Source organism: Terrapene carolina, unplaced genomic scaffold, assembly GCF_002925995.2.
Source record: "Terrapene carolina triunguis isolate 2854851 unplaced genomic scaffold, T_m_triunguis-2.0 Scaffold193, whole genome shotgun sequence".
Classification (NCBI taxonomy): domain Eukaryota; kingdom Metazoa; phylum Chordata; order Testudines; family Emydidae; genus Terrapene; species Terrapene triunguis.
In genome coordinates, this window is record NW_020664544.1 from 1,446,952 (window position 1) to 1,456,936 (window position 9,985).

The 9,985-nt window shown below is 58.5% G+C and overlaps 1 protein-coding gene across 1 annotated transcript in view; it reads left to right on the forward strand.

Annotated features, from left to right (window-relative positions):
• Positions 1-8,928: 8,928 nt before the first annotated feature.
• KCNH4 (potassium voltage-gated channel subfamily H member 4) overlaps positions 8,929-9,985 on the forward strand; it is an 18,300-nt gene continuing 17,243 nt past the window's right edge. Inside the window, exons 1-2 of the mRNA XM_026654659.1 lie at positions 8,929-9,154; positions 9,599-9,747. Of these exons, the coding sequence (XP_026510444.1) occupies positions 9,025-9,154; positions 9,599-9,747 (279 nt within the window). The 5' untranslated portion in view covers positions 8,929-9,024. The remainder of the gene's footprint in view (positions 9,155-9,598; positions 9,748-9,985) is intronic.

Consider the following 9,985-nt stretch of genomic DNA (forward strand, 5'->3'; position numbering starts at 1 on the left):
GGGGTGTGTCTGTGGGGGGGGGGGGTATCGATACCAGGGATCCGTGACCTCCGCCCCAGGCCAGCTGCCCTGCGTGACCCCCTTCTGCAGCTGGGGGGTAGGGTCAGTAGCAGGGATCCCTGGCCACACAGACCCCCCCACAACCCTAGGGCTGGGGATTGGTCTTCTATTGTTGAGCCAAGTGCAATGACCCCCCCTCTGCCCCAGGCCCTGCGAAGGGGGGGCCCTGTGTGTGCCTGCGCTGGGTCCCCGCAGACCCAGGGGGGTTGGGGAGGGGGTGACTTCATCAGTGCCCTGGGATCCAGGGAGCTGCCAGGCATGTCCCCTTCCTGCTGCTTCTGGGAGACTGCTCAAGGATCCCCAGCTCATGGGGGCTGCCTCCCCCCAGCTCAGCCAGGCCCCCCACGCTGATCCCCAGCCCATCCCTGTGCCCCCACTATAAAGATGACTGGTCATTTCCAAATAACGCTGCTCCCCTCTGCCGCCGTGGGAGATGGGCTGTGTCCAAGGGGCACCTGGGGGTGTGAGAAGGTTTGGTGTGTCTGGCCAGCACCGAGGCTATTTTGTGTCACCCCACAGCACCCCAGGGAGCAGTGATGGTGGCCAGGAACGCTCTCTCCTGCCAGGTCGCGCTCCCTGGGCAGGATGGGCCCAGAAGGCTCCGATTTTGGCATGAGTATTTTTATGAAAAGTCACGGACAGGACGCAGGCAATAAACAAGAAATCATGGGTTTATTTTTGCCCAAGCTCCGTTGCCAGGGGCTGAAACCCGAGCCCCACATCTGGGGCTGAATTATTGGGATTTTCGAGGGGTCATGGCGGTCTCATAAAATCACGGACTCCGTGACAGATTCGTCGCCCGAGGTCTAAGGCGGGGACACTGGCGTAACAGCCCCTGGCGAAGGCGGGGGCTGGGATCTCTCTCCAAGCGCGCTGCTCACTCCTACCCACGGTGTGCACAATCTGTGTGCGTCCCGGAGAAGGGAAAAGTATCTTTATATCTTCCTGCTGACCTGTCAGTTGGTGGAAAGTGTCAAAAAACCTTCCGCAGACTTCATCTGCCCCTGTCCTGGGAGATCTTGGCCTGTTCGGAGCCCTCGCTCGGATTAACCCCCCCACTGGCATTCACAATACAGCCTGTTTAAAGTGCTGCCCCCCCAGGGGGAAGGTGTAGTAAGCGTGGCGTTTTGTAAATAAAATGCCATATTGCAGACGTGGGGATTTTCACCCTAAGAGGATTGTGATTTAAATACTTCCAGAAAGATCAATGAAAACTAATTTACCATTTCCTGGGGCCCCCTGGCAGCTTTTCCTAATGAAACCGCCCTAACCCCTTTGCCCGGTGCAGGGAGCGAGCCACCGGCCTCTCCCTGACAGGCTGTCCCACGAGGGAGCCTGAGTCACTGGGGAGATAATCAGAGCGGCTTAGAGCATTGAGCCCCCCCACTGTGGAGCCATAGCGGTGCCCAGAATTATGTGTGTGTGGATTAAACGGAATATGGTTTGGGTCAGGCCGGAGGGGAGCACGGCCGGATTTCAGGAGTCCAACCGGAACGTATTGTATTAGGGCACATCGAGTCTTTTGTTGTCCTGATGGACTGGAGGGATTTGGTGCCTCTCCTCTGCGTTGCCAGCTTGTCCCAGACTCAGCACCAGGGACAGTTACCATTGGCCTCCAAGTGCATAGCTCCGCACTGGCCCAGCCCACGTGGAGCGGGGAATGGGGCTTTGTCAAGGGTCCATTTGGAACAACGCTAAGCCCAGCCTGGGGCTGCATTTTCTCCCAGGCCTCCGCAGCTCACCGCAGGCAGAGCACAGACACCGGCCGCCCAGCTGACTCGGGGCTGGCTAGCGGTGTAGATGGTGAGGCAGGCACTGCTCAGGCGAGCAGACTATCCTAAGGTTTATCCCAGAGGGTCTCTGGGCGTGGTTTCCCGATAGCCACAGGTGGCTGGTTAGCCCATCTAAGCCTGGCGGCTGGGATAGGGGGCTGTCTGGTTTGGCTTGTGCTGTTAGCACGTCCCAGGCCAGCCACAGGGGGAGGAAGTACCAGGGAGCAGCTGGGAAGGGAGCAAACGGCCCAGGGCTGGCATGCTTGGGAAAGGGCAGGTGCAGAGCGCGCCCCGTGGGTCGCAGCTGCTCACGTGCAGGGTGGCTGCCGCTCACCCCAGAGCCCCAGGGAGCAGCTGCTGGCAAACTGCTGAATTTTCCCCAGCAGAAAATTGAGTTGAAAACAGGTGGGGTTTTTTTTTGTTTTTTGTGGAAATTTTGTTTTTTTTGGTCAAAAGAACCCCCTGAAGTCTTCTAGTTGCCAAAAGCTGGGACTTCTTCAGGGTTCAGAGTTTCATTTTTTTAAACAAATCTGCCCAATTTTTTTTAAGTGGATATTTTTTGGTGAAAATTCCCATTTTGTCAAAGATCCCTTTTCTGCTGAAGAGACGGCCGCCTGGGGACTTTTCTGCTGGCTGTGCAAGGCTGGGCTCCTCCGCCAGTCGCTCGTCTGAGCACCAGCTGCTGAATCCGCGGGCCAGGTGATGGCCGATCTGCCCGAAGGAGCTCCCCTCAACCCGCTCTGATCCCAGCCCCGGCACTTGGGGAACCCCTTGCTCACGTGGGGAGATGATGTACGTTTGGGATGGAGCCAGCCCTGGTTGGTGCCGCCGTTAATAACCTGAGACAGGCCCAGCCATGGCAGATCCGAGCCCCTTGGACTCTGGGGCAGGCTGGGTCCCAGTGTGCAGCTGGGGTAGGGGGCTCTCTGAAGATAATGCCACATGGCACCAGAGGGAGCATCTCCAACCCACCAGTCACTTCCCTGGGGACTCTCCTGTTCCCAGGGCGTGTTCTTAGGTAACCAGGAGAGATGGAGAGATCCACTGGGCTGCAGAAGAGCCTCCCAAGGGAGGGGGCAGATGCTTAAAACTGGCCAGGGTGGATCCTCCCCAGGGGCTGGGGCCTGACCCCTAATGTCTGTGATTCTGTTGGAGGAAGAGGCAGCCCGACCCCCAGTCTGTGAGCTGCTGGCACGGTGTGTGGCAATGGCAGATGGCTGCTCCCTGCGTACCCAGCGCCAGCGGGAGAGCTGTGCTGGCGAGGACGGGCTGTGCCTGGGTGAGGGGCGGGCCCTGGGGCACGGCTTGGGCCCTGGGAGCTGGCTGGCCGGGGGCCGAGAGCAAGCAGTCACCGCAGCTGTGCCCAGTGGGCAGAGACAATACAGATAAAGGCACATGCAATTACCGCCCGGCTGGGCGCCCTGGCTCCCCTGCAGCCGCCAGTCCCCGCAGCCCAGATGTTTCAGACAATGACACGGCTCCTGCCCACCCCCAGGAATGATCTTTTCAAAGCCCATCCCCCACTTGGCTCTCAGTGCGCTGCAGCACAGGGCTTTGTTCCTCCACCACAGCCACACGCACCAGATGTTTGCATAACGACCTGAGCTCCCAGCAGCGCTGGGGGGAGGCTGCAAGTGGGGTTAGGAGAAAGGAGCCAGGACTCCTGGGCTCTGTTCTAGGGAGTGGAGTTGCCTGCAGGGTCCAGGAAAGGGTTAACCCTCTCTGGAGAGGAAGCAGATTTGCCTCTTAGGGCTGTCAGGGCTGGGAAGTGCTGACAGGTTCTGCTCCTTGAGTCCTGGCAGAGGGTCTCGTACCCCTGCAGCCGGCTGAGGGCAGGGCCAGCCCTGGCTCATGTCCCCCCCGCTCACCAGTCACTGCACTGCCTGCCACCGATGGGGTGTTGGCGCTTGGTTTGCCAGCTAGCAGGGGGCATCTCGCTGGGCTCAGACATTCGAAACCCCCGGAGCCTCAGTCCTGGGGGGCTGCAGTGTTACTGGTGCCATCCCGGCAGCATCCCCCCGGCTGTACACACACAGGTCTTTGCGCTGTCCCGGGCCGCGGCATGGGTCGGTCGGCAGGAGGCGGCACCGAGAAGGGAGGGGCAGTGGGAACGGAGACACACGTGGGGCCATTGCCCCCGGAGCGACGGCGGAGCTGGCCTGCACCGGGGCGAGGAGCAGGGCGCCCCGGGCCCGCGTGGGGAGAGGCTCCCCGGGAGGCTGTGTTTGCGTTTCCAGGGCGATGCGCTGCTGGCGAGACTCTCGGCTTCAGGCCTCAGTGTGGCTTTGATGGGTTTAATGAGGCGTGAAAGGGGGCTCGTCCCAGCGAGGCCTGGTGCTAAATGAACCCCGGCTCGCCCATACAGCAGGCCCGGGCCTGCTGCGTGATGCCGCCCCCCTGGTGGCCCCTTTGGTGCCTGGGCAGCACAGGCGGGGGCAGCAGGGCATGGGGCAGGAGCCCCGGCTGTGCCGTGGGGGGGACCCTGCGTTGCCGAGAGCGGAGCCTCTACTAATTCCCCGCCCCGGCCAAGCCAGCAACCCCGGCCCCAGGAGCCAAGAACCTCGCCATGGCCGTTGGGTGTTGATTCCCCAAAGCCTCCCGCTCTGAGCTGCAGCAGCGAGGCCCCGGGGCCTCCCCTGGCGGGGGCAGGCGGCCCAGGAGCTGGGGCTTTTTCCAGCCATGGCCTCCGCTGTCCTTGTTCCTGCCCTCGGGCCGCGGGTGCCATGGCTGCCTGTTGTCATGGAAACAAGTGCTGTCGAATGGTGCCGGTGCTGGGCTGGCATCAGCCTGCGAGCCACGTGCACGCTGGCCGTGGGGGGAAGGGGGCCACCGCTCTGCCCTTGGCGGGTGGAAACCAGCCCGGCTGGCCCCGCTGACTGCACTCGAAGCCATCTGTCTGCGCTGGCCGGGAGCCCGCCAGCAAGGTGCCGTTCCTGACCCTGCCGGGCAGCGCTCCCACCCAGTCACCAGCAGCCCGTGGCATGGGGCCGGCTGGCAGCAGCGAGGCCAGGGGCTCGGCCGCGCTGGTTCATGCCCCCTTGGGCCCAGGAGCCAGGCTCTCCCGGCCTAGCGCTACTTAGGCATTGCACGGGCTTGTTCTCAGTGGTGCCAGAGTAAACGCTAATGATCCGACCTTGCCACCCTATAGCACCCTCTGGGACCCTGCAGGGCACCCTGCGTTTAGGATACTCGTGTCTCCTCACGCTCACCCTGCTGCGGGCGGACGCCCGGCGTGGCAGGGATAGGCACTCGGCGCTGGGCTCATCTCCCCGCAGCTTGCCCTGTGCCCATGGCAAGCCCCCGGCTGCCGCGCCTGCGGGGAGCCCTGGCACAGCCCCCGGCTGGGTTTGTTGTTGTTGCTGTTAAGCTGCCTTAGCCCTGCCGGGGGGTGGAGGCACCAGCTGGCGAGGGGGAGGTGCGGCTCGCTTGGCACCACTTCTCTGTGAAGACGGGAGCCAGGAGCTATATCTGGGCTCCCGCGCTCGCCTTCCCACTGAATGGCGAGGGGCAGGGCGTAGCCAGCTCACCCAGCCGGGAGGAGGGGCTGCAGCCCGCGTTGGCCACCGTCACGGGCGCGGGGGGTGGGCAAAGCGAGGAGGGGCCCTCAGGAATAGCAGCAGGACGTGGCCGCACAGGGGGACTCCCGGGCACTTTCCGTGGGGTCACCCCGGGGTTGGCGACGTGGCTCTGCTTGGCATGGGGGGTTCCGGAGGCTGGAGGGGAGCAGGGCCAGTGCTGGTGATGTACGACGCATCCCCTAGCCCTGGCCCTTCCTCGCCCCAACTGCCCCCTCTGCATCCTAGGTTCATCGATCCCAGGGCCGGAAGGGACCGTTGTCCTCAGCTGGTCTGACCTCCTGTGTGACCCAGGCCAGGGACCTGCCCCACAGTAATCCTGAGCAGATCAACAGCCAGCCTTGATTTTTAAATGATCCACCATGACCCCTGGTGAATTGTTCCAAGGGTTAATTACTCTCACCATTAAAAACTTACCCCTTATTCCAGTCTGAATTTGTCTAGCTTCCACTTCCAGCCACTGGATCCTTTATACCTTTCTCTGCTAGATTGAGGAGCCCGTGATTAAATATTTGTTCACCATGAAGGCAGGGCCGACGAGACGGGGGGGAAGCCAGTACAAATTACCGGGGCCCGGCGGTCCGGAAGGGCGCCTGGGGCCCGGCTCCCCCCCCCGCCTCGTCGCCTTACCGGGGCCCGGTGGTCCGGAAGGGGGCCTGGGGCCCAGCTTCCCCCCCCCGTTGGCCCTGTTTAGCTGGTCCGCCCTTGCTGGGGGGGCCCGAAAAAAATTTTCACCGGGGCCCAAACCTGCTCTCGGCGGCCCTGCATGAAGGTACTTGCAGATGGTGATCAGATCACCCCTTAACCTGCTCGTTGGTAAGAGAAATAGATCGAGCTCCTTGAGTCTCACTGTCAGGTAGGTTTTCTAACACTTTAATCATTTTCATTGCTCTTCTCTGACCCCCCTTTGATTTATCAACCTCCTTCCTGAACTATGGGTACCAGAACTGGACCCAGGAGTCCAGCAGCGGCCATGTTCGCTCTTTTGCCACAGCGTCACACTGGGAACTCGTTCAGCTGATTATCATCCCCTGCCCCCAAATCTTGAGTCTCTGCTTCCCGAGGTAGAGTCCCCATCCTGTAAGTGTGGCCTGCATTCTTTGGTCCTAGCTGGCTTGTGACGGAGCAGGGAGCGGGGCGGATTTGACCTGGGAATGTTGCAGGGGAGTTACATTGGGGATGGAGGACTTCCCTTGAAGGAAGCTACCTGAGCTGTAACCGGAGCCAGGAGGGGGGTTGGGAGAAGTGACACCTTCTGCCCGGGAGACTGGACAAAGGAGAGGAGCAGCAGAGGGGAGGGGAGAGAGAGCTGCCGGAGGAGATTTTGTTTTCAGTCTTGGGCTGGGTGGAGGAACGCAGGGAACCCCAAGCTGGGGTCTAAGCTCCCTGAACCCCCCAGAAGGACTTGATTGAGGGGTTCTGGTTGTACCTACACGCTCTGCTTGGGACTGTGTTCCTGTCATCTAATAAACCTTCCGTTTTACTGGCTGGCTGAGAGTCACGGTGAATCTCAGGAAGAGGGGTGCAGGGCCCTGACTCCCCCATACTCCGTGACATGGCTCCGTTGACATTTGGCCATATTAAAACACACAGTGTTTGCCAGCACCCAGTTTACCAAGTGATCTATCACTCTGTATCAGTGACCTGTCCTCTTAGCTATTTACCACTCCCCAATTTTTGTGTCATCTGCAAACTTTATCAGTGGTGATTTTATGTTTTCTTCCAGGTCGTTGATAAAAATGTTAAATAGTGTAGGGCCAAGAACAGGTACCTGTGGGACTCCAGTGGAAGCGAGCTCCTCGGCCAGCTCTTTTAAAACTCTTGGATGCAAGTTATCCAGACCTGCTGATTTAAACATGTCTGACTTTATTAGCTGCTGTTTAACATCCTCCAGAGATGCTAGTGGAATGGAAAGCGAGTTATCTTATGACACGACTACATCATAGGTTTTTCCCGAAATACAGAACAGAAATATTTATTGAACGCTTCTGCCTGTGACGATGCTGCCTGTGGGAGCCCGCTGAGGTCACTCAATTAGGGTGAACTGCAAACAGAACGGGGCAGACAAACCCCAAAAGCTGGTGGTTATTCCAGTACTTAGATTTACCAAGCCAGCCCAAAACAGCTTCTGTATTACCATACAGGTTACTCAGAGTCCAAACAACGCAGTTCCCTTAAAGTGCCCAGCCTCAGGCCTCCATCCAGACACACCTGTCAGATATGATGATTACTGAAAATCTTATTTCATCATATAAAAGAAAAGGTTCTTCCAATCCCAAAGGATCAGCCGCATACCCAGGTCCAATTATAACTTAGATCTTACCCAAAATACACGCTTATAGCCAATTCTTATTAACTAAGTTAAAATTTATTAAAAAAGAAAAGAGAGTGTTGGTTAAAAGACAGACAGACTTGAATTCAATTCTTGAGGTTCAGATACATGGCAGAGGTGAGCTTGTAGTTGCCAAAAGTCCTTTTAGAAATAGTCCATAGGTTATAGTCCAATGTCCATATTCAGGGTGGCTCCAGTCAATGACTGGGGATCTCAATCCTTACGGCTTAAGGTTTCCCCCTCTTGAAACCCAAAGCAGATCTGAGATGCAGCAGGATCGTGTTCCAGGGTTCTTATACATTTCCAGCAGCCTTGTGGCCTGAGAAAACAATAGGCTTAATTCTCCTTCTTCCAAACATCCTGGCAATTAGCACAGGGTAATTTATCCATTAAACAGTTCAGATACAGGTTACCACAACCTTCAAAGAGACATAGGGACAATAATACTATTTCCCTCAAGTGCCTTCCTAAATGTTAATACTCCTTTTTTTGATCTTTGAATCAAAGCTATAGCAATAGACAAGACTTGTTTACTTTCATCACAAGCCCTGAGCAAACACCTCCCCTTCTACCTCTAACAATCCAGACTTTACATTTCAAAGCTCTGTTCATTTACAGATCCTCCTAACCAGGCTCTAAAGTTCGGCCATGGGTAGGTCAGTCTGGGAGCTAATTAACTCTTTCTGGCCCTGTCACCTTTCAATGAGATATTATATCACTGATAACGTCACGCTGCCTTTGCTGCATTATTACTGAGAATTCTACCATTTCCATTTAGTAATGGATCAATGCTATTGTTAGGATTCTCGTTGTTCCTAATATACTTACAAACTCCTTCTATTTCTGGCTCAGCAAGGATGGGGGCGTTGCTAGTTGTTAGAGCAGGAAGGGGAGAGCTGGGAGCTGAAATTCCTGGGTTCCAGCCCAAGCTCTGGGAAGGGGCGGGGGGGTCTAGTGGTTAGAGCAGAAGGGCCTGGGAGTCAGGACTCCTGGGTTCTATCCCTGGCTCTGGGAGGAGAGTGGGGACTAGTGGGTTTGAGTGGGGGTGGGGCTGGGAGCCAGGACTCCTGGGTTCTATCCCTGGCTCTGGGAGGGGAGGCTCAGAATGGAAATGCTTCCCAGGACCCCTCCAGGGTGCTAACCTGGCCCTGGGGGGGTGGGGTCTGTTTGCTTCTTTCCAGACAGCAACTTCATCCTGGCCAACGCTCAGGTTCACCGCGGCTTCCCTATCGTCTACTGCTCTGACGGCTTCTGCGACCTCACCGGCTTCGCCCGCACCGAGGTCATGCAGAAGAACTGCAGCTGTCGCTTCCTGTACGGGGCCGAGACCAGCGAGTCCGTCCTGCAGTGCATCGAGAAGGTGCTGGATGGGAGGCAGGAGTACCAGACTGAGGTCTGCTTCTACAAGAAGGGCGGTGAGTGGGGCGGTGGGCGCGTGGCTCGCTGCACTCCCGGGGGCCAGCCCCGGCCCATACACCACATGGGTCCCCCGAGCAGAGGAGCCGGCTCCAGGCCCTTAGCTTAACAGCACGTCTGCTCCCAACGCCCCAGGCCTTTCACGTAACCCCATGGGTTCAGTGTGTGTCCTGTGGCCCTCTCTAGTGGCTGGCTGATGTGGGGATAACAGCCTACTACTGCTACCAGGTCCTAGAGTTACTCCTGTAACTCACTTCTTAGAGCCTCCTGCTTTTGCGGCTGAAGCTGCAGAATTGGGTCCCTGCTGGCTGTGGGGATGGGGGGGTTGTGCGCCAACCCGGTCTCGTAACGGGAGCGGTGCTGACTAGCCCTGCCCGGCGGCGGTGGGGGGCACTGGCCTTGGGGGCGTTTCCTGGCTCAGCTCTTTCCCCTCCTCCCCGCAGGAGCCGCCTTCTGGTGCCTGCTGGACATCGTGCCCATCAAGAACGAGAAGGGGGAGGTGGTTCTCTTCCTCGTCTCCTTCAAGGACATCACGGAGAGCCGGGGCAAGAGCCACCCGGGCGACAGGAGAGATGGTGCGCCCTGGCCGGGGGCAGGAAGCATGTGGGGCTGGGGGGGAGAATGCCAGGGGGTGGAGTTGGGGTGTGGAGCAGGCTGGGGGGAGGGGACAAGCCAGTGTGGTCCTGGTGGCATCTGCTCGGAGCCAGGCTGGCTCCCCGTGGCCCTGGCTCCCGAAGGCCGGGCCCTTTCCTGAGGGACCCGCCAGCCCGGATGCTCCCTGGATAGTCGTCGCTCGCTCAGGTGGTGAGGAGTGTGAATGAGAAGGGGGA